We start from the raw sequence: 23,727 nt of genomic DNA on the forward strand, positions 1-23,727 counted from the left end.
CTTTAACTTTATTCTCTTCTCTTTTTCCACTCCCTTTTTCCAGCATCGATAATATTAGATGGAGAACAAGAGACTCCCTGTTATTGTGGTAATCCAAGTAATTGTGATGAAATTGAAGAGAAGAAGAGAGACAATGGAGCTCATTTCTGTGATTTAAATATATCTTCCTGTCAAGAAGTTTGGAAAGGTCCTAACTTCGGGATAACTTCTTTTGATAACATCTTTTTCTCTATGTTAACTGTTTTTCAATGTATCACTCAAGAAGGCTGGACTCAAGTGCTTTACTGGGTAACAAGATTGTTCAACAATGTTCATTAATCATTTATAACAATCATTTGTTTCCAATCAAAATTTCCATCAAAAAATTTAACTCTTTTCTTCTTTGCACTCCCTTTCCATTCCTTGACCAATTTAAAACAGATGAATGATGCCATGGGTACCAGTTGGAATTGGATTTATTTTGTCATTCTTATTATTTTGGGTTCCTTTTTTATGCTCAATTTAGTTCTTGGTGTCTTAAGCGGGTAAATAACTGTAAATTTTATCATCTTTTTTTGTTTCGTCTTTTACTTTTTCCTTTTGGACAGTTTATTGTTCATTTCATGTTTTAAAGGTTTAATCAATGAAAAAGGCTCAAGTATAATGTACAATCCAGTATAGTTTGCAATGGAAAAAATTTCATTCTTTTGCCAGATAAATGATAATAATAATAACTTTTAGTGTGAATAAGTTTGACAAGAAAATTCAATTCTGTAGTTAAGGGAATAGGAAATGACTGAGGAAAAAAAAGGAGAGAAAAATGCATTCTTTTTCAGGGTTTCTGCTTCACATCAAACTCTATTCCAAGTGAAACAATTGCCTCAAGGAATGAAAAGTATGTTTAACTTGAAAGTTATGTTCATAACTTGAAAATAGTCGAGCTAAAATGTTCAACTGTGAAAAGTAATAGAATCAAGATGTGAACAGAAAAAAAAGAGTCAAACTCTTCAATCCAATTTCGTCTATTGAGACTCATTTTTCGGTTAAAATTCAACACATTTCACCATAAACATGAATTTACAACTTCCAACACCATAATTATCCACGAATCTTGAACAATTATCGAACTAAATTAGAAGAAATTAGAATTAGATTTATTCCTCTTCTCTAACATGATTGATTTGATCTAAGCATCAATGCAAATCATTAATAGAAAGGAAAGGAAAACTAAAAGATCGCAAGTTTGATAGGAAAATGAAAAAGCTTTCAATACAATGTTCCAAGAAAATGCTTCACTAAATCGTTCGAAAATACTTTTCCAAAGCATTCAGAATTTTATCCTTCTTTCGTTTTCTATTTTTTAGAACTCGATTTCTCAAAGCATTTGAACTCAATAGTGAGAGGTTTTTTAGGAAATTAAATCTGTTTGAAAGAAACTCTTTCGATGAGTTTCACTTCGTTATTGAATGGAAAAATTGTCCCATTTTTTGTTCGGTGAAACCTTTCCATTTGAAACAAGGACGAGTAAATATTTAGCACAGGAAAGGAGAAAATTATTCAAGTGATAATCAGATGTAAAAACAACAATAATGGCAATAACAATAGAAATAAAGTGATCAAAATATGTATTAATAAATGCATGTCAATCTAAATGGACCTTAACTGAATAATATAAATGATGGTGTTCCTTCAACTCTACCTTTCTCTACCTTGATTCTCTGCTTAATTTTGTTCTGACAGTAAAATATGTTTGTTGACTTGAAATAATAATGATCATAAATGGAGACCAGATATGCATTGAGAGTGAGTGAGACACACATATGCAAACATTTAAAACATGTACCATGAGAAGGACATGGAAACGCAAGTAGAGAGAGAGGAAAACAAGTACAAAAGAGAGAAAAGAAAGAGTAGATCACAACAAAATTTATCGATTTACCGTTACCAGTCAACTGAGAAGAATGCTAATAGCTTTGATATTGAAGCATACTTTCAATCTTACTTTGAATATCACTCAATGTTAATGTAGTCACTCTTTTCATTTTAATATGTTTTTCACTCCAATATTTATTTTCATCTTTCCTTTTTCAATTTGCTTTCCATTTAAAATCGTTTCTCTACTTGCTATTCAATAATAATGTAAACATTATTCCCTGTAAATTTTACTGGACTTTCAATGTAAACTTTTTTCTTTGATTTCGCGTTTCTCAATCTTACAGTTTGAGCATTCTTTGACTCATGAAATGTTGCGCCTTTTTTGAGCAATTATCGAGTTGATGATTATGTTTGATCAAGTTTCTTGAAGAGAATCTAATATTAACTTTTTCCCTTCTTTCAGAGAGTTTGCCAAAGAAAGAGAAAGGGTTGAAAACCGTCAATCGTTTCTTCGATTGCGTCGTCAGGAGCAATTGGAGAGAGAATTGGAAGGTTATGTTGAATGGATAATAAAAGCTGAGGATGTGATTCTTGCAGAAGAGCGAACAACCGAAGAGGAAAGAATACACATAATGGAAGGTAAAATTTTCTATCAAAATGTTGATCCACAAGAAGTTCTCTAATCATCTCGACTTTAAATGTTCTCATGCAGTTAAACGAAGACGAGAAGCGACGAAAAGTAAAAAAGGGAAAAGCACTTTAAGCAAAAGTCAAGAAGATGACGACGAAGAAAATGCCGAAGAAGAAGAGGAAGAGGAAGAAGAAGGTAAGAATAACTTTTATGCAACTTTCGTTTTCTTTCGTAACGTTTTTTCTCACAACAAATAACAGTGAAACGAATTGATTCATTGGAATAAAATCTTCACCTCAGTTCACCTAGTCTGATAAAAGTGTATCAAAAGAAACTGAATAAAGACAGAAACTAAAACAAAGTAACAAAGCTCAAAGTTGAAACAGTACAAGAACAAAGTTTTTGAAGAAAAGTTTCAAATAGTTAATCCAGTCAAAAGCAGCCTTTTGAACCTAAAAAATAGATTAGAAAAGTTGAAACACGAAATTCAGTCAACTATTAAATTTCCGAGTTGCTGAATTGCCCAATGATAGACCAAGTTGAAATCATCGATTTCGATTATTAAGGAGCGGATGAATGAAAATTTAAGCGTTTCATCAAAATGTTGAATTTTCCAAAAACATTGAGTTCGAAAAGTAAAAGTTGATTTGATGGAAAATTTAATTTACTTTGTAACACAACTAATTTGATAATTTAATTGAAACTTTGCAAAATGATCTTCAATCGAGATTTAATGATATCCAAAATTAATCAATAATTCATTTCTTCTTCTTCTTCTTCTTCTTCTCTTTCCTTTGCTCTTTCCTTACTTTATCTAACTTGATGGAAACCAAATGAACCGATAAAAAAATAATGTTAATAAAATAACTTCCTAAGTGCTTCCTAAGAAGGGTGTGCTTAAAGGTATTAATGCTCAAACAAACATTAAATAGTTGAAGTCGCTCAATAAAAAGCAACAACAGCTCGTTATTTATTGTCTTTAGCTGATTTTTGGATTGAATTTTATTTTATTTTTCTTTCCATATTTAATAATTTTGTCTGATATTCTGATTGAGATAACTGTTCTTGATTCAATTTCAAAACGAAAATGCTTTGCTTTTTTATTTCCAATAGATGATTATCAATACAATATTGCGGTCTTGCCATTTATCATTCGCATTTTTCCTATTCTTATAAAATAATTAACTCTATCTATTCATTAAATGATCAATATTTTAGCGAATTAAATTTTTCCAAAAAAAAACAAAATTCTAATTTCTAAACTTTGTTTGCTCTGCTCTGCCTCATCGGATGAACATTTCATTTCTTTCGTTATCCTTTTATTTTTGCCACTCGAGCATTTTTCTCATTAAAATGCTTGTGTTTATGCATCAAACATGATCTAGATTTGGTTATTAGTTGATTTTGAAAAAAAAATTCTGTTTTTTTTTCCAGGAAAAAAGTTAATCAAAGATTTTATTAGATTATGCTTTGATCCGAAAAGGTTTGACAAACATGAAAATGATGAGAATTGCAAATTTTAAAAAACAAAAGACTTGGAACTTTAGTTGAAATCGATTAAATGAAGAAAGTGTTGAAATTTGAAAATGATTAAAAAATTGCTTCTCTTTTACCTTTAGTCAATTTGATTTAATGATGAACAAAATGATAAAATTACGATCCAAAGCTATTTTTGACTTTCAGTGTAATCAGATTACTTGATCAGCATTGAATCCTTAAAATGTATCGACAATTGAATAAATAAATAATGATATGAGAAGAGCGAAAAGGGCAGAATCCAAATATTTTTTCCCTTTACCTTCCCTTCTCAACCTGAGTGCAATAACCTTTACTTTTCTGTTCAATACTAGGCTAATGTTTACCTGTTCAAGTCCTATTGAGACTGTGCGTTATCCAGGTTAACCTTGCATCTAATATTATCTGTTTACTTCAATCTTTTCATTTTCATCATTTTTCTCTTTACATTACAAAGCTTTATGCAAAAGTATCGATGAAACAGTTTCTGTGAAGAGATCTCTCAAAGATCAGGGTTTCCATTTTGAGTTTTTTGGTTTTTAATCAATTGACACTCCAGTCTTGAAAGCATAAACGCTATCCGGACTTGGATTTTTCGCTATTGATACATTGAATATTAATTGATTGATGAAAAATCCAAGCTCAGATTTTATCATTACTTTTGCATTGAGCGATACTCTTTATTTTCAGATAACAATCTTTATTTTCTGTCTTTCCGAAACTCGAATGGAAAATATTTTTTCTCTTTTGCTTTAAGTTCTAAATAATTTCGATTTGACGCTCAGTCCATCGCTCATTATCGATAGAAAAACGAAAATTTCAAGCCTAAATGATTCAAATCGAAATGAAAATCTTTTTGATACTTGCATAGTCGCTCAAAGATTTGCATCTTTTCTTCTGAAACCTATTTTTAAATGCTCTTTTCTACCCAATCTTCAAAGCTTATTGTACTTTTACAGGTTTCTAATAGATTCGAAAGGTTCTTTCAATAGTCGATAGGCTCTTCTTGAATATATCAAAGTTGCATTATCGCAGAATCTCAAGATTCTGTGAAAAGAATCAAAAGAGTGAAGTTATTGATTAATACTTATTTCATCTTATTTTCTCACCGAATTGCGAAAAAAACTTTATTTAAAGATATCGAACTTGAACCTTGCATGAAACAACTTTATTCAAGGTTGTTATTTCCAATCCATCCGAGGCTTAACACGACTAGTCGAGTTTAGAGTCAGTAAATCCTCAAAACTGAAAAACTCGAATTTCGACAGAAAAAATCTCAACTCAATAGGAAAACTTTCTTACAATTAATATTCTGACAAATTCTCAAGACTTAGCAAATTTGTCAAATGAAAGGCAAAAGTTTCAATGCAAACTCAGCGCTTATATCCTTACATCCGATGAAAATGTTTCAAATGGAATGTTGAGAGTAAATTTAAATTTCATGTTCAAGCTTGCCAATGATCATGATTAACTGAATAAAGTTGTTCTAATGCTAAAAATTGAAATTAAATTAGAAAAATTAAAATTTTCTGTTTCCCTGAAAAATTTAATTTTCATTAGTTTATTTTGTTTCAATTGTTGCTACCTTGCTTCTGATTAAATTGTAGTTTATTCAAAGTTGTTGTCCAACAACAAAGGCAATGCTCTAGTTTTAACTCAATTATTGATTCAAATTGAAAACTATTAGTTACTCAATTACAAGCAAAGCTTGACTTTTACTTTTATTTTATTACATTTATTTTGTAAACTTAGTTGTTTAATTTTGTGTTTAAATGAAAGTGAACATGATGATGTATATTAAATAGATGGTCTTGTTGATTAATTGGAACGCAATTATAACCGTAGCTTGGAATGAATTCAATTCAATTATTATTTTTGTAACTATTTTTAGAACTTAATACTTTTCTTTTTTTTATTGCAATCTTGATAAATATTGAATATCGTAGCAAAACGTTTTACTAATGAAAATTTTCGTTCTTCTTCTCTTTCTTCTTCCCTCTTTTCTCTCTTTTTGTCATTTCTTTTTTGTTTCAATTTGTTACTCAATGTTACCTTTCCGTTGTTCCTCTTTGTTTGCTCACCTTGTCCTTCGTTACCTTTCCCTTGGTTCGCATTTGTCAATGAAAATGTTTGATTCTTTTCTTGATCAAATATCAACGTTCATCAAATCAACCAAATCAAACATTTGGTTCTAATGCTTCATCAAATGGGATTTTCTTTTGTGTCACACTATTAATCGACACTAATAATAACTTTGCACTTGATTATATTGATTGGTTCAACTCTGTAAAATGAAGGATTTGCTCGAGCTTCATATCTTCACTCAAAGATTAAAAATCGAGGAGCTTGTAAGGCTTTCTGGAGGACAGAGAAACGTGTCAGGTAAGTTTAGTTGTCTTTGGCCAGTTGACTATTGAAACCTTGAAGGGTTGATTGGAACATTGAGAGGGACGATTTGACTCGAGTTCAGAGCTTTCGACGAATGGTTTTATTGAAGAAAATTGGAGTTTCAAATGAAATGGAAAATTGGTCAAAATTGAAATTTCTAATTATCAGAGAAAGGATTTTTGATAGCTTTCAAGTGCTTGTTATGACTGGGAATTTTGAATTCAAGGTTTCAATAGTTTGCATTTTCGGTGAAATAATGATTGCAATTTTTCTTTCGCTCTTTTAGATCGTCTGTACGGAGAGTGATTAAATCGCAAGCTTTTTATTGGTTTGTGATTGTATTAGTTTTTTTAAATACCGTTTGTGTTGCTGTTGAACACTACGGTCAACCTCAATTTGTGACAGATTTTTTTTGTGAGTAACATTTTCTTATCAATTTCAATTTCTTATCTATCAAATAAACTTGAAAAACCAGTATATTGTTTAATCGTTTAAATGATGAGATAAAATGGTGAGAGAAAAGTTGAAGGTAAAAGCAAAGACTAAAGAAGCGTGGTTTTGCTCTTTGAGGTTAAGTGAATGTCAAAGAGCAACGCTTGGTGCCGAGTTTATTCAAAGAAACGATCAAATTGGATTAAATGGAAACATGGAAAAGTGAATAACTAAACCTCTTCAAAACTAGTGTCAAGTGTCCAAAAGGTCAATCCTAACCGAGATGCTTCAATATCAACTGTAAAAGGACGTGTCTCATGAGACCATCCGATGCCAATTTTACCTTTGAAAGGATCCAAATTGGATAGTGTCCACCATCTCCACCAATGAGATGAATATGTGCCAATGGATTAAAAATGAAAAATTGTTATTCAACAAACGCCAGTGTTTTGTGCTTCGCGACCGAACATCATGAGTGTCTACTTGATCGGTTGACCAACTTTGGATTTTGCTCCATTTTCTCTCATCATGTCTTGTCCACTTCGATTGGCAACTGAATTTCTACTCAATAGTTAATGCATTTTTTTCTGTCCTTTTCTTTTCCACCCTCAACATGATTCCTTTCAACAGTTTACACTGAATTCGTATTTCTGGGTTTATTTATATTTGAAATGTTTTTAAAAATGTACGCACTGGGTTTTACAACTTATTTCAAATCAGCCTTTAATCGATTTGATTGCATTGTAAGTAACGAGACTAAAAGTTGAAAACAACAGAAGCCAAAAGTTGGTAAATTTTTCATTTCTTTTCAATTAATTTTCCTTTGTTTATCCAGGTCATCTCTGGAAGTGTTTTTGAAGTTATCTGGGATCATTACAAGGGAGGATCTTTTGGATTCTCTGTACTTCGAGCTTTACGTCTACTGAGGATATTTAAAGTTACAAAGTAAATATAAAAATGAAAAAATCACTTCTTTCTCATCTAATGTAAACTCCTCTTCAAACTCTAGGTATTGGTCCTCATTGAAAAATTTGGTTGTCTCTTTGTTATCATCTATGCGATCCATTATTTCCCTTTTGTTTCTTCTCTTTCTTTTCATCTTGATCTTTGCTCTTCTCGGTATGCAACTTTTCGGTGGAAAGTAAGTTTCAATTGCTGAACCAATTTTGCAATTAGAAAGCAATTTACTGAATCATCTTTTGATCTCTTTATAGCTTCAATTTTCCTGAAGAAACTCCGCCAGTAAATTTCAATTCTTTTGTTGTTGCACTGTTGACTGTATTTCAAATATTGACCGGTGAAGATTGGAATGAAGTTATGTATCAGGCAATTGAATCGCAGGGAGGCGTTGATAATGGTGGAATGATTTACAGTTCCTATTTTATCATTTTGGTACTTTTCGGTAATTACACTCTGCTCAATGTGTTCTTGGCCATTGCGGTTGACAATTTAGCCAATGCTCAAGAGTTGACGGCTGCGGAAGAAGAGGAAGCCGAAGAGGATAAACAACGAGCCAAAGATCAGTTGGAAAATGAGATTGCCCATTTACATAAACAGGGAACTGGATCATCCAATGCTCTTGACCTGCCAGCTGTAACCATTTGTCCTCCTTCACCCTTACAGGGTAAACAGGGTGGAAAGGCTGGTGCCACTGGTAAAGCTGCTGGTGATGCTGATAAGGGTGATGATGAAGAGGAAGATGCTGTTGGACCCAAACCAATGCTGCCCTATTCTTCCATGTTCATCTTGTCATCAACTAATCCGATCCGAAAGGCAGCTCATTATGTTGTCAATTTACGTTATTTTGATTTTTTTATTATGGTTGTCATCTTTTGTTCATCCATTGCGTTAGCCTGTGAAGATCCAGTCAATGAAGATTCACCCATTAACGATACTCTTGAAATTTTTGATAAAGCATTTACAAGTGTCTTTACTGTTGAATTGTTGCTTAAAATTGTCGATCAAGGAATCTTTCTTCATCCAGGTTCCTATTGTCGAGATGTCTGGAACATCATGGATGCCGTTGTTGTTATCTGTGCCCTTATCGGTTATGGAATGGGGTGAGTAAAAGAACCTTTAAAATGCAAAAGTTTCAGATGAACATTTCAATTCCAACTTTAAGATTCAAAATCTCAAGAATTTCGATAATTTCATTTATTTTTACCCGAATATTTCATATGAAAATTTTCACTTTCAACCGATGTCATTAACTTGACACTATCTTGCTAAGCTATTAACAGTTAGTCAAAGGGAAACTCTGAATGATTCGAACAATTCATGAGAAATCTCTTTGAGTCGCTGATTAAATTGAAATACAAAGGCGAACTTAGAAATGAGCTTGAGAAGAAACTTTGATTTTCGCTTGAATTTCATGGGTTTTTTGTTCGAATTTGACAAAATTTCTAAATGCGATTCTATAAAATTGTTGGAAAGTGCTTTTCAGAGTCAGTTTAATAGTTAGTTTCTAGTAATCTGTTTCTTCCAAAAGAGATAAATCAGATTATTAGTCTATAAGTACCTTGATTGGTCTAAGGTTTATAAATTGTTGCCTCTCTGTGAAGACAATCCATTAATCCGGATCAACAAAATACTTGTGCAATCAAGACTTACTCAGGTTTAACATGAACTTGTACTGAATAGCAATTTAAATGGAAGTTAATAGCAAAGGGATAAAATGGTGAAACATAATCAATCCTAATCAAGCATTATTTCAACAACTACAAGAAAAGTTAAGTTCAGTAATCAAAACTAATAGTCTATCAATATTCATTTTTCTATTAAAGATGTAATCAAAAATTGAATTTGCATTTTTCACTTGAACACTTTTTCCCATGAAACATTAAACCCTAAACTTTGAAAGAAATCATTATTTTTAATTCGCCATTTTTTATCGTTTTACAGCGAAAAAGATGGAGCTGAAAATTTAGGTACAATTAAATCACTGCGAGTTTTAAGAGTGTTGCGACCTCTGAAGACCATCAAAAGAGTACCTAAGTTGAAGGTAAATAAAACACTTTTACCTTTGAGTGTATCAATGTTAACCTTTTCTTTGTTTCTTTACAGGCTGTATTTGATTGTGTCGTTACTTCACTTAAAAATGTATTCAACATTTTGATTGTTTATATGTTATTTCAATTTATATTTGCCGTCATTGCGGTCCAATTGTTCAACGGTCGATTCTTCTTTTGCAATGATGAATCCAAGTTGACTAAAGAGGAATGTCAGTAAGTATCTTTCAAAGTCACTTTCAGATGGACTTTAATCTTGTTTCTGTGTTGTTATGACACATTAATTTGGATAACTTTTCCTTCCAACTAGGGGCGAGTTTTTTCGATTCTCTTTCAAAGAAAACAGTTTACCAGCTGTTGAACGACGGGTCTGGGAGCGACGAAATTTTCACTATGACAATGTTATGGCTGCCATGTTGACCTTATTTGCTGTTCAAACGGGTGAAGGTTGGCCTGGGTAAGCAACATTCAAAATTTGACTATCATGCGCATATTTGCAGCTTAGGCTGTAAAGTTTGAAATCGAATCAAATATTTTTACAAACAAAATAATAGACTTTTGGAGCATTCATTTCCCTTCTTTTATTCTTGGCAATATCTTAAGAGAATACAGTTTCGAGTTCTGAACATAAATGTTATTTAAATTTCTATCTGTCCACGCCAACAATTGTTAGCATAAAATGTATTTGGCGAAAAAAGGAAAGAGAAAAAGGAAAGAAATTTGATGTGCGCAAATGTCGGAATAACGCGCCAAAAAAGATAGAGAAATGCCGGATAAGAGAAAGGCTAGGTCAGGTTAAGACTAGTTTGGAAAAGTGAAGGGAAGATCAGGGAAACTTGAAGATATTTATTCGAGCCTCTTATCCTCATATGTCTTCTCGTTTTGCTATTGAACTTTGATTGACATGGCGATCAATTTTTAAAGGTTTTATCTGGTTTTCTGGTTTCATCAGATCCAAATTGGCGCTATTTTTGATTGAATAAAATTTGAAATGTTTATTAATTATCGATATCATTTGGATAATATAACTGATTGCATTTTGTGTTTATCTTTTGTTTTCCTTCAGGATATTACAAAACTCAATGGACGCAACGTTTCAAGACTATGGACCTTTGCCTCATTTTCGTGTTGAAATGTCCATCTTTTACATAATCTTTTTTATCGTATTTCCATTCTTTTTCGTCAACATCTTCGTTGCCTTAATTATTATTACATTTCAAGAGCAAGGTGAAAAAGAGTTGGAAGAAGGTGAACTGGACAAGAATCAAAAGTCATGCATTGATTTTGCCATCATGGCCAGGCCACAACAGCGTTACATGCCTAAAAATAAAGATTCATTTAAATATCGAGTCTGGAGGATTGTGGTGTCAACAGGTTTTGAATATTTCATCATGATTTTAATTGTTTTTAATACACTTCTTCTTATGATGAAGGTAAGCTGTTTAATACAAACTTGAAACCAAACCAATCAAAGCTTTGAATCCAGCCAAAGTTAAAAAAATAAGACAAAAATCCCAATCGACAATGTTGAGCAAATGAAAATAGCGCAGACAAAATAGACTCGACGCAAGAGTATAAAACACAAAAGCAACAAGAAAACCCATCAGTTTCAAAGTTCACCATCTTTCGCTTAAATAGTGACAAAATGAAATGAATATTGCTCAAAATTATCATCATTTCAACCCTTTTCCCACCCACATCTTTAAACCTGAAATCTCACTCAAAGTAAAACAGAGCACTCAGTCAGAAAAGGTTACCAAATCAAAACTGTGCTCAGTTTAAAGTTTCCAATAATATTTCTCTTAAAGACGATTAACAAAAGTTCAAAGATCAACACAAAGTTTATTGACACTTCAATTTTGGCACTTTGAACACATCAAATGAATGAAGCAATGAAACGCTTGAAAAGACAGAATTTAATCAAAAACCATCGATAAACTTTAGATGAAACAGGAAATTTCCAAAGACAAATATCGAAAAGCGAAAAAACGAAAAACTCGAAAACTCAACTTCGATGTTTGAAAATTTCTCGTTTTCGCTATCATTTAGAACGTTCATTTTTTGTCTCTTCGAAATCAAAATTCTCTTCGTATTTGCAAAGTGCCAAAGTTGGAGTCGTCCAATGATGCTTTTTGTGATAAGTTCACAATTTACACACAACCACACAGAGAGAAACACTTTTGATTAACGTTATGTTTTCGCCTTCTTGTCGTTATCTTGGGTTTATCGTCACTTGGAAAGTACTTAATAGCCTCTTGATATTAAACTTGAACCATCTCTATATATATAAATATAAGTTGATATATTTATGTATAAAAAACGAAAACTCATTGCATTTGATTGCATATGAAAAACTGCATCGTGTGGTGTTGAGGGTTTACAGGTCAATTTACTGTCCAACTCTTGATCCTTTTTGTCTCACTTTCACTCAATGTCTACAACAATAATAATGTTGATAATGATAACGATAATGATGAGTCGTTTTCAGCCTTTTAATTACATTACCAAAATGAGGAATATTTTCAGGGAAAATGGAACAAGTCCGAGAAAAAAGAAAAAATTGTGCAAGACTAATTATCTTTGCTTTATCAGATTGTCTCAATCATTTCAGCTGTTGTCATGAATCGAGTTTCATGTAACCCCAAATGAGATTTGAAGCCATTCACCTGTATCATTTATTCATCACTTGAAGTGAAAAGATTTGACGTTTATCTTTCTTTTCGCCATCTTTCATCTTCTCAATTTACATGATAATTTTGTTTTTCAATTGTGAGCTTTTTTCATTTCTGTTTTTGATGTTAATTCTGGGAAACATGATTTCACCTCAACTATTTCATCAAATTCATGAAAAGCAAAAATTTTCTCTTTTCTATCTGACTCTTTACAAAAGGAAAAAAATTGTTTGTTGATTGATCAATTTACTTCTCCCTAAAAGCTGTTATCATTTACATTATCGTCTTCATTGATTACAAATGATAACATTGAAAATTAATGAATTTGGTGAAAAGTTGAACAACAGAAAAATGTGTTGAATTTTGTTTTCCATTTCAAATGAGAATCTCTTTCATTTCAACCTTCATTGTTCTCTTATTATCAATTCGAAATTTCAAGTCGAAATGTTAGGGAATTTTCATTTAGAAAAATGTTGACTTGAATTTTTACCTGAAAAAAGTAAAGTGCATCAAGGCATCAATGAGGCTGAGTAAAGGGATGCGCAAAGAGATGAACAGCATCAGAATGGAAGAAATGTTTGAATCGATTTTTGAAACTGAGGGAAGAGTGAACGATGAAAGATGATGAAAGATGAGGAGCAACGAACTGATTTGACCTGGAATCCATCTAAATGTTATTTGTTCTCTTTTTCGAGTCAATTTTGTTCGCAACTTTACCTTTTTTTTCTTCGCCTCCATCTTTCTATTCATCATACTTTTGTTCAGCTAAATTCAGTTTCATCAGTAAATCGAAAAGTGTAGCTTTCGATAAAATTATGATTAATGCTTGGATAAATCATGAAAAGTCAATTGCATCAAAAACGATACTTTATTTGACACAATTTTTCCCCAAAAATCTTGAAGAATCACCGACAAAAGATTAAACAGTTTAACCAAATGTTCAGATTCAGATCAACTCTAAGCTTCTGATTCCAACACTGAGATCATGTTTACCAGCGCTAATGTACTTCAGCTCTCGACTTTAACTCAAAGTTCAATTGACATGAGAAGCCTCAAGAAATAGAAACAAATAATTGAAAAGCAATCTTAATGAGCGTTAATTGATTTACATTAGGAAACATTTGATTTTAGTTATCATTTGATTGCTGTAAAAGTTGGAAGGAAAAATATTGAAACTTGAATCTTGTGTTATTCACTTTGATTGTAATTGACTTGATACTCATGTTTATCGATTATCCTGAAAGTAAAGATAAGTTGTATTTATCTTTTCATGAAAAGAAACTGAATAAAGGGCGAAAACAGATTAACATAGATTGAAATGTTGTAAACTCTGGATGGATAATTGATAACATTGAGTGTAACATTAAACTGTCATTGAGTATAAGTTTGTTAAATGATTGTTCAAGAGTCAATTAAGTTTCAATTAGTATATAATAGCTATCAACAGGGAAAACTTGGAACACAAGAAAAGTCTTTTCTTCCAAATTCGTTGTAACCATCATTTTTACTAATCATTGAGATGAAACTATAATTTTCTTATTTGATAAGTGATCAGACATTTAATCAAAACTCAACTTGGCCAGTAAAGCAACGAAATTTAACGATCAACAAAATTTCGATTTTTCCTTAAACTTGAAATTTATATCGAAATGAAATGTTGGTCTACAAAAGCAAAAGAATCCATGAAATCACAGAAACTCGGTTATGTTTAGAACTTTCTTTTTTGTTCGCTCAACATGACAGATTTTTCCAAGAGGCCTTTCCCTTCTATTAACCAGACAAAATGCTCGTAAACTGATTAAAAGATGAAAATTATTTTCATATCAACATGGAGTTAAACAAGGCAAAGGTGAACTTGAAAGATGAAAAGCGATTCTGTCAGTGATAACATTTAGCCGACACTTATCTTTAACCAAAAGCTTTCATCTTATGAGAATGCAATTTTCTCAGTCCAATTCTTTCTACCTCAACATGATCATCTTATTCATCATCTTTTCATCTTTTCCTCTTTACTCTCATCCTTAATGATCCTTGACTAACATTCTTTATCAATCTAACTGTCTCGACTTTTCTTTCGTTGTCAACCTTTTCTCATTCATTTAACTGGTTTACGCTTCATCAAACATCAACTCAATCTTTCTTCGTTTCTTCTTCTTCTTCTCCTCGATGTGCCAAAAGTGAGAAAAGAAACTTATCGTAATCGTTTTGTTCAATAGTTTCAAATCTTTAATCATGAAGATGGCAATTTTCATTCACATTATATTCTTGGTCAATAAATTTCAAACCATTTCAAGAGTAATTACAATATTGAAAGCAACCCAGGAAAAGAGTGCGAAAACGCAAATCAAATGTATCATTATCACGATTATTATTGTTGAGATGAAAAAGTCTTTTCTTTAAATTTCGAGATTCAACTTGAGGCAGATTCCAGTAAAACTTATCGATAGAACGTTTGACGAATTGAAAAATGTGGAAAAATTTTGTTCACTTTCTTATTAGCACAGTTTTGATGCTTTTAGGTGATAGAATCTGATTATGAAAACCCAAAAATTTTCAAAAGAGTAAACTCGAAGTTGAAATTTTGACCGGTTTCTCTCGTTGAATCGTCTTTTCCAATGTTTCATCAATCATCCTCATGATTCACATGAATCGTGTGGAAACGAAAACGAACACTTTTGCAATTCTATATTCTTCTTCTTCTTTATATAGCATAATAAAGCCAGCCAGGAGTTGAAAGATTTACTCAGATATACTAATATTGGATTCACTGCGCTTTTTTCTCTTGAATGTGCGCTCAAGATAATTGCGACTGGAATCCGGGTAAGATTACCCTTCGATTAGTGTTTAATAATGAAAACAAAATAATGAAAAAATTTACACAAAAAAAACAATTTTCCAGGCAACACGAGTTGAACAATTTAGAACAATTTAGTTTGAAGAAAATACCGTTAAAATAAAATCATTATCATTGTTATCAAGTCAAAGTCTCTTGATTTTGAGATTTGAAATTGCATGAATTTGGTCATTATATTTGGTATTTGACGAGTATTATCAGCTAATATCATATTACTTTCATGATTGTCATGATTAGCGATTCTTGTTCTCGCTTCATTCTGCTCTTCTTGATTCTCATCTGGAACTTCAATTTTAACAACTTTACGAGTCTGAATATCTTCTTGAATTTCATCTGGTTAGACTTTATTGGATTAACAATTGAATAATAATGTTTCATTTGACGAGAAAATTTTCCAATTCCAATTGATTTTCAGCTACATTTCAACTTTGAATAGCAAAACTCATTTTTTTCAATTCCAAGCCAATTATCGATTCTCAGCAAATTCAAGTTATCTACAAGTTTATTAGTCTTTGGAGTAGTTTATTTAGATTTCAATTTTTTTTCGAATTTCGATGGAAAATTCCAATTTCTATTTTGAGGTCGCAATTTTTCGATTCCATTCGGTTGACTTGAATTTCACTAAAAACTCAAACTTGGCATCTTGAGCATCTTGTGCATGTTTAAAGGAATTGCAAGTTTTTCAAACCAAAATCCCGATTGTTACATTTGTTGTTAACAACATTGAGTAACAAGATTGAAACGTGAGTTACTTGAGCATGTTTATTATCAGTTAATTTGCATCTTGATTGAGCATCTTGAGTTATTTGAAAAGCATGAAACAAAAGCATGGTGCATGAAATTGGTAAAAGCATTTTGATATTTAAATAAAATGACAATGTAAAAAAGACTATTGAAACTCATTTGCATTTGGAAATATTACAAAAGCAAAAGTTTTCAAAGTAAAACAAAAATTTGCACAAAAATCAATAAAAAAAGCCAACGAAAAGCTTTTCAAAAGCCAATTAAACTGAAAACAAATAAAGGGAAATATTGTTGATGAAAACGCAACTCAAAATGAAAGCAAAAAAAAAGAAATGAAAAGAAACCCAAAAATTGAATAAAAACTGAAACTTTGACCACAAAAGTAGATTATCAAGTTAATGTAACCAAGAGACGAATCAAGAAAAAGTAAAAATTGATTGATTTTCGGGCAAAAGTGCCAAACTCGAAACAAAACTCATTGGAAAAATATGCAAATGAAAATGATTTTTAATCATGATAATGAATAGGCGAAAAGGTTGAGAAAGGCATGAAATTGGAAATGAAGAGACACACAAAAAATGGACAAAAAATGAGAGTAAAAGTGTGATGGAAAAGGTGTTTGGATCAATAAATTGATTCATGACAATTGCTGTTATCCAAGTAAATATATCATTAGATTGGTAAATGAGCTAATCATGTATTGCAATTGAACTTTAATGGCGAGATAAAGGTTGGAAGAAGAAAATGGAATGAAAAAAAAGTCTAGAAATGAGTTGTAATTAGTGATGAAAGTTGACGATTGCAAAGTCGACTTTAGTCGACGAATTTTGATAGAAAGATTTCGCTCCACTAAACATGAACATGAATCAATCAATTTTGACCTGAAAGGTAATGTAACTCTTTTACCATTTTCATCATCTTCTTGGAACATTAACTTGATTCTTCTTTAGATGACCTACTTTTACTTTCTCCATCCCTTTGCCTTTCCATCCTCATCTTACTTTTCCTCTTCCCTTTCCCTGAACAACTCACACATTTACATGTATATACATGACACAAGTCGAAACATTATCAACCATTAATATGCAATGAAATTAGGAACAAAAAAAAGAAGAAGATGAAAAAAAAGTAAAATATAATTTACCTTTTTGCAATTTCATTTTCATTCCTTTTCCCTTCCCTTATCAAATCACAACTAATTGCCTTTATTTTCATCACTTAATCACATTACACTTTTTTTGGGTGTTTATCTCCATTCGTCTGAAGTTCATTTCAACAGAAAACAATCAAAGGAAACGAAACATTTTTCTCATTTACCTTTTTTTTCTTCTCTTTTCTTCTCTTTTTTCCCCGTTTCCATCTTTTCCTTTTCCGCCTTTTTCCTCGTAACATTACCAATGCTAATATAAACTCAAACAAAAAACCCAATCTTTTGTTGTAACAAAAACAAAACAAATTCAATTTGAAAAACAAAACAAAATGTTGCCAAAATTTTGTTTCATTTTCCGTTCCTTTTTTTACGTTGAAACGATTACCTTTTATTCACCGTCACCCAATGTTCCGATACGATACACTTTGATATTCAAATTGGAAAATAATTTTTCGAAAAATTTTGGACCCAAAAAAACAAATTCCCCGATGATAACTAATTTTTTTTTCGTTTTCATGTCTTTTCTTTTTCATGATTCTTTTTCAATGTTGCCACCATGGTTTTCGCTTTTTCTTTTCTCTTAATTTTTGCAATTCTTTATCACAGTATCACCATGCTGATGATACTTATCTCGATGTTTTGAGCTACATGAATGAATTATTCACGATTTTCTTTCTATTAGAATGTATTCTCAAATTAGTGGCGTTTGGATGCAAGGTTTGAAAAACTTTTCTTAAAACTCAACTTTCAGTCTTTCATTAGAATCTTTTGGCAGATTTTTCAGTCGACTCATTTTTCGCTCAGAATTTCTCTTTATGATACTATCTGATAAGACACTTTAAATACCAAATATTTAGCGCTTCTTTTGTTCATTTAGAACTTAGTTTTAGAATTTTTTTTGAAAAAATGTTAAATTCATTCATTTTTTGTTCTCTATCAATATTGAAACTTTACCTTACTAATGCCGACTTTTTCCAAAACACATTTTCTCTGGTTATCATCTGTTTATTGTTCCTCCCTGTTTTCATTCCTTTCGTTGTTGTCCACCTTTTCTCTCCTCACTTTCTTCCCTCAACTTTTTCTTTCAACCATTAAACTCATTTCAACTGGATGTTGGATGAAAATAACAGAATTTTTTCAAAGATTCTTGGAATGTTTTTGACTTTGTTACCGTTGTTGGAAGCGTCATTGATGCAATTGTTATGGAGTTCGGGGTAAATGAAACTTTTATTGTGAAGATTTGATTCGAAAAAATGGAAAAAAATTAACTCTACTTTTTCTCTACACTTATAGTCGCAATTGAGATCGTACCAATTTAATGTTGGTTTTTTAAGATTGTTTCGAGCTGCTCGATTGATTAAACTTTTACGCCAAGGATATACGATAAGAATTTTGTTATGGACATTTATTCAATCATTCAAAGTATGCCAATGACCGTTGCTTCAAATTTTACCATTTTGATGAAAATTAATGAGATTCGAAAAAATTAACTTCTAATTTTAACTTTCTTTCAATAGGCATTGCCTTACGTCTGTCTACTTATAGCCATGTTATTTTTCATTTATGCCATTATCGGTATGCAGGTGAGTAAACATTTAGCGCAGTTGAATCTTGCATTTGGATTATTCAAACTGATAATTTTATTTGGTTATGTTACATGTAATGCCAACCGATTCAATAATTCAACTCTTTTGTTTTCTAGGTTTTCGGAAATATCCGTTTGAATCCGGAAACTGAGTATAACCGACACAACAATTTTCAAACATTCATACAATCACTCATGCTTCTCTTCCGGTGAGTAAAGACATTAACATTTTTTTCATTTTCTTGTTTTCACTCAAACCATTTTCATACTTTGATCCACTCGACAGATGTGCTACCGGTGAAGCTTGGCAAGCAATCATGTTGGCCTGTACCAAAGGTAGACCCTGTGATCCTGGAACCAAGAAAAATAAACCCGAATGTGGTTCCATTTGGTCTTATGCATATTTTGTTAGCTTCATATTTTTCTGCTCATTTTTGGTAAGTTTCTAGTCCTTGGAAGAGAATGTAACTAGAAAAGAAAAAATCGATTCTTCGACTTTTTAATGCGCTAATGGAAGTTGAAATTTGAATGGATTTTGAAAATTTTTCTTCCGTTGATTGAAATCTTAAAGCTATAAAAGTCATGAAAGATGGAGTTTTTAGTCTAGTGTTTAAGAGCATAAAGAGGTTGATGAAAATCGAGATGAATCTCAACTTTGATTGTTTCATTTTAGATGCTCAATCTTTTCATTGCCGTCATTATGGACAACTTTGACTATTTAACTCGAGATTCATCCATTCTCGGTGCCCATCATTTGGATGAGTTTATTCGTGTTTGGGCTGAATATGATCCGAATGCTTCAGGTTGGATTCATTACACTGAAATGTACGACATGCTTAGAAACATGGATCCGCCTTTGGGTTTCGGTAATAAATGTCCAAATCGTTTGGCTTACAAGGTAATGTTAGAAGTAAACCTTTTTTTACAGTTCAACCAATAGTAAAGAAAAAATTTTTTCGATTTCATTTCCATTTCAGAAACTGATTCGCATGAATATGCCCGTCAATCCAGAGGGTAAAGTAAACTTTTCAACAACCTTGTTTGCCTTGATTCGTGAAAATTTGAGCATCAAAATGAGGCCAGCAGATGAGATGGACATTGCTGATCGAGAGTTGCGTGAAACTGTTCGTAAACTGTGGCCTTTACAAGCTAAAAAGATGCTTGACAAGATGATTCCACCCGATGATGGTAAATAGTCATTACTCCATTAAACGGATAAAAAGTCAAATACAACATTTCATCGATTTCGCTTTCCTCTTGATTATGATTAACCAAACATTTTATTTCTTCATTCAACCAGAATTGGGTGCAGGAAAGCTGACTGTGGGTAAAATTTATGCTGGTCTCTTAGTTCTGGAGAATTGGCGAACAACTCGATTCGGAACTGTCCCAGGATCGGGTTTAGCTGTAAGTTGTTGCACAAATCACTTCGCACTCCTTATTAATATAATTATATATTATTATTACCATATTATCTATCTTTTTATTTTATTTCATTTCTTTCCAATTGAACAATCTAACTTTTAATATTCATTTCTAAATAACTTCCACTAATAATATCTTCTAATCATTTCTCTAAAATTCATTTTATCCTCTATCTGGGAGTGAGCAATAAAAGAATAAGAAATTTGAGAAAAATAAAAGTTGAGAAAAGGGTAAAATTAAACTTTTTCCATCGAAAAATATTCAGTTTCAAAACAAGTGGAAACAATATTTCACTTCTATTCATGATTCTTCCATCTCGAACATTTTTCAGCATTTGTTAAAACGATCAACTATTCAATCAAATTCTTTGGCTATTTTTGCGAACCAATTTAAAACAACGAAAAATTCAAATCATAATTTATGTCAAAACGAATCTTTTTTCTGTAGAAAAAGAATTGGAATGAAAAGAGACTTTTATCTTGTTAGTCGATTCGTTAGACGAAAGATACTTTTCTGGATTAAAAGTTCAGATTTTGGTTCCAGTGTTTGTTCAAAACTCATCTTTAAAAGACTTTGTGTGAAGCTTAATCAAGACTAATGGTGAATATAGCAACAAACTAAAGCTCAATTTTTTCGCTTTAATTTGATTTAGTTGTGAGTTTAAATTCGAGACGCTTTTATAATCCAAAAGAACTAAATTTTTCCATTTCTAATTCAAGCTGATCATGAATAGAATTTTGAAATTTCATCATTTTCTGCTTCTAAAAATAACATTTCCAAGATTCTAAATGAACAATTTAAACTATTCAAACATTGATTCAAACTAATGAATCTTAACTAAACATTAAACTTGATCTAATTAACTGATAAATATCTTTCTGTGTTAACATATTGAACCATAATCGTCCGTTTTAAATGTCAATGATTATTTTTTTGCCTTCGTTTGCCTTTTTTTGCATAAAATTGAATGAAAAAATGTCCAATAAAATTCCCGTAAAAAACAAATCCATTTAGGCAAACAGAATGAACTTTAAAACTAGAAAACTAAGTTGACCATTTATCGTAATTTTACATTTATCCCTAAATTTGTGCTAAAATCTAAGTTTTTTATCACTAAACATTTCAAAATTTAGAGAAAAGTGTTTCTTAAATTGTGCTAAATTCAATATCTGACAACAATTAAAGTTGAAAAAAACATAAAAAATAATGATAATAAAGTAATAAATTGAATTAGTACAAAACTTTAATTTTATTTGTTCTCATTCGATATCATTTTTTAAGTTGATCCATTATCGTTACTGTTATTACTATTATTATCGTATAGATTATGTTTCCTTATTTGTTATCAATGTTGTCTAATAACATCTATTTTGTCTTATAGTCCTAAGTATTGTTAATTGTGTATTGTGTTTGTTTCAGGAAAAAAGTGCTCTCCCTGCTTCTGGTGATGTTTCGGTAGTGTATTCAATAAAATTAGTTCATTTCCCAATCTTAATCATTATCCTTTGCAACAACACTTGACATTCCTTGTTCCTCAAAGATTCCTTCACCAGTCATTCCATGATATTCACTTGGTATTGTTTGCATTTGTGCCTGTTACCTCAAGACAGAGAATCGACAATCGATTTTCCGTCTTTTCCATGTTGCACTCATTTCAATGTCTTGACTTGTTTTCATCCCAAAACAGTTTTTTTTTTCATTTTTGCAACATTTTCCCAAAATCGATGTGTATTTTTTTCGTTTTGTTAGAACTTTTAGAAAATTCTTTTTTTAAAAGTGTTATCATTGAAGGATATTTTACTATTGAGATTCGACTCGAGATTTAAAGTGATTTAGAGCGATTCGTTTGTTCTTAACTGCTCAATCGGACAACTCAATGGTTTGTCAGTTGAAACTTGTTAGATTAGGAAAAAAAGTTACTCAAAATTTTCAAAAGTTTTTATTCGAGATACGAAATGTTTCGAACGCGAAGTTGTTGAAAAGGTGCGTTTTCTGCTTTTTATCAGCGAATCGTATTTATGTTTGAGATTATTTTTTCACTCCAAACTCACTCCATTCACTTGATTCACAATTGTTCACTTTCACTCACAAAATTCACTTTTGTTTTCAGATTTTCATTTCATCTCATTTCTTCCAACCTTTTTTATTTATCTTTCATTCACTTAACTCACTTAATCACACAATCATTCACTTGGTTCACTCCAAATTTACTGTCAATAGTAACGAAACACTCATTTTACATCATTTTTTCTTCTCTCTTTCCTCTTCTTTCTTCATCTTGCCATTAACTTTTCCTTGCAAATTCATTTTCCTATTAATTACAAACATCAACACATCACATGACAAAACATGACTAATTTTTTATCACAAAAAACAAATTGGCAAACAATTTGTAAATCAATTTCAATGGGTTTATTCATTAACGTTTACAAAATGAAATGAAACATGAAATGCAAAACACAAACACAATAGCGTCCATCATTATTACAACGATTGATGGGTGCAGTTCGTCAAAGCAATTCCCATGCAACTCGAGATCCACACGAAGATCATTTCGACACTGGAAGTGGAGGCCAAGAGGCAAGTCGCAAGGGCTCAGTCAGGTCAAATCTAAGGTAAATGGATCATCAAAGTCATTTAGCAACAATGAAACTTCAATTTCAGCATGAAACTTCCAAAGAACAAAACTTGAATTCCACAAAAAAAACTGCATCCATGGCATAATCACAACCAGAATTGACTCTCAATTCAATTCCTTCTTCTCATGACATCAAATTTACAACGAATCCAACTTATGTTTCTATTTTTTTATTTTGTTCACTTTTTATTTTCTTTCATTTTTTTGCCTTTTCATTTCACTCAATATTTTACAAGATTTTATAAGTTTATATCATTTTATGCATTATTTTATTTGCTCATTCCTCACTCCCAGCATTCACTTCTAGCGCTCACTTTCCCTTCCGAGCTCGAATCTGAACTCTTTCACTTCCAACTCACCATTCCTTATGAACCCAATTCCAATGTTTAAATTAATGAATCTTTTGAGGTCACGAGTAATCACTGCTTTTTTAGAGCTGCTTAAGTAACACTATTGACACTGATTTTTAATTAAACCTGTTCTTTCCAGCATCGATGATGAGGATGGCAAGGAGAGACGACGGTCTTTTAGTTTCCTTCGTCGAGGAAGTAGTAAACGCAAATCCAAGAAAGACTCTAGTGATTCAAAAAACTTTGAAACTCAGGTTTGACCTTTTTTCTCACACAACAATCAATTTTCCAACAATTAACAGAAGCAAAATATTAACACAAACAAACACATTTGACACACACTCGTAATTTTCACTCGACACCACGCAAAGTGTTATTTTTACGTTTTCTTTTCTCATGAATGTTTCAAACTTAGATCGAGTCACAAACACGACAGGTTGACATTGTTTTTGTGTGTTTCTTTGTTTTTTTATCAACAAAA

General features: G+C 31.5%; 1 protein-coding gene across 12 annotated transcripts in view; it reads left to right on the forward strand.

Annotated features, from left to right (window-relative positions):
• The window catches only part of cac (calcium voltage-gated channel subunit cacophony), a 57,600-nt gene that overhangs the window by 24,116 nt on the left and 9,757 nt on the right, over positions 1 to 23,727 (forward strand). For 3 of the 12 annotated variants that reach the window (XR_016198170.1, XM_089266762.1, XM_089266757.1), the window contains exons 6-31: positions 44 to 288; positions 421 to 524; positions 2,318 to 2,493; positions 2,567 to 2,680; positions 3,362 to 3,388; positions 6,298 to 6,382; positions 6,675 to 6,802; positions 7,451 to 7,563; positions 7,656 to 7,765; positions 7,830 to 7,961; positions 8,035 to 8,880; positions 9,722 to 9,821; positions 9,884 to 10,044; positions 10,139 to 10,285; positions 10,895 to 11,261; positions 15,210 to 15,320; positions 18,379 to 18,462; positions 18,542 to 18,670; positions 18,766 to 18,831; positions 18,951 to 19,042; positions 19,120 to 19,270; positions 19,507 to 19,731; positions 19,811 to 20,021; positions 20,134 to 20,240; positions 22,731 to 22,873; positions 23,386 to 23,500. Coding sequence is in view for 10 of the 12 variants with exons in the window: in XM_089266762.1 (XP_089122888.1) it covers positions 44 to 288; positions 421 to 524; positions 2,318 to 2,493; positions 2,567 to 2,680; positions 3,362 to 3,388; positions 6,298 to 6,382; positions 6,675 to 6,802; positions 7,451 to 7,563; positions 7,656 to 7,765; positions 7,830 to 7,961; positions 8,035 to 8,880; positions 9,722 to 9,821; positions 9,884 to 10,044; positions 10,139 to 10,285; positions 10,895 to 11,261; positions 15,210 to 15,320; positions 18,379 to 18,462; positions 18,542 to 18,670; positions 18,766 to 18,831; positions 18,951 to 19,042; positions 19,120 to 19,270; positions 19,507 to 19,731; positions 19,811 to 20,021; positions 20,134 to 20,240; positions 22,731 to 22,873; positions 23,386 to 23,500 (4,289 nt within the window). In the remaining 2 variants the exon portion in view is untranslated. Of the gene's footprint in view, positions 1 to 43; positions 289 to 420; positions 525 to 2,317; positions 2,494 to 2,566; positions 2,681 to 3,361; positions 3,389 to 6,297; positions 6,383 to 6,674; positions 6,803 to 7,450; positions 7,564 to 7,655; positions 7,766 to 7,829; positions 7,962 to 8,034; positions 8,881 to 9,721; positions 9,822 to 9,883; positions 10,045 to 10,138; positions 10,286 to 10,894; positions 11,262 to 15,209; positions 15,321 to 17,854; positions 17,966 to 18,378; positions 18,463 to 18,541; positions 18,671 to 18,765; positions 18,832 to 18,950; positions 19,043 to 19,119; positions 19,271 to 19,506; positions 19,732 to 19,810; positions 20,022 to 20,133; positions 20,241 to 22,730; positions 22,874 to 23,385; positions 23,501 to 23,727 lie in introns of all 12 variants that reach the window. The other 9 variants (XM_089266760.1, XM_089266775.1, XM_089266767.1 and 6 more) reach the window with 5 other exon arrangements.

This window comes from Tetranychus urticae, chromosome 1 (assembly GCF_039701765.1).
Source record: "Tetranychus urticae isolate SD_2017Ah chromosome 1, NJAU_TeUrti_SD_1.0, whole genome shotgun sequence".
Classification (NCBI taxonomy): domain Eukaryota; kingdom Metazoa; phylum Arthropoda; class Arachnida; order Trombidiformes; family Tetranychidae; genus Tetranychus; species Tetranychus urticae.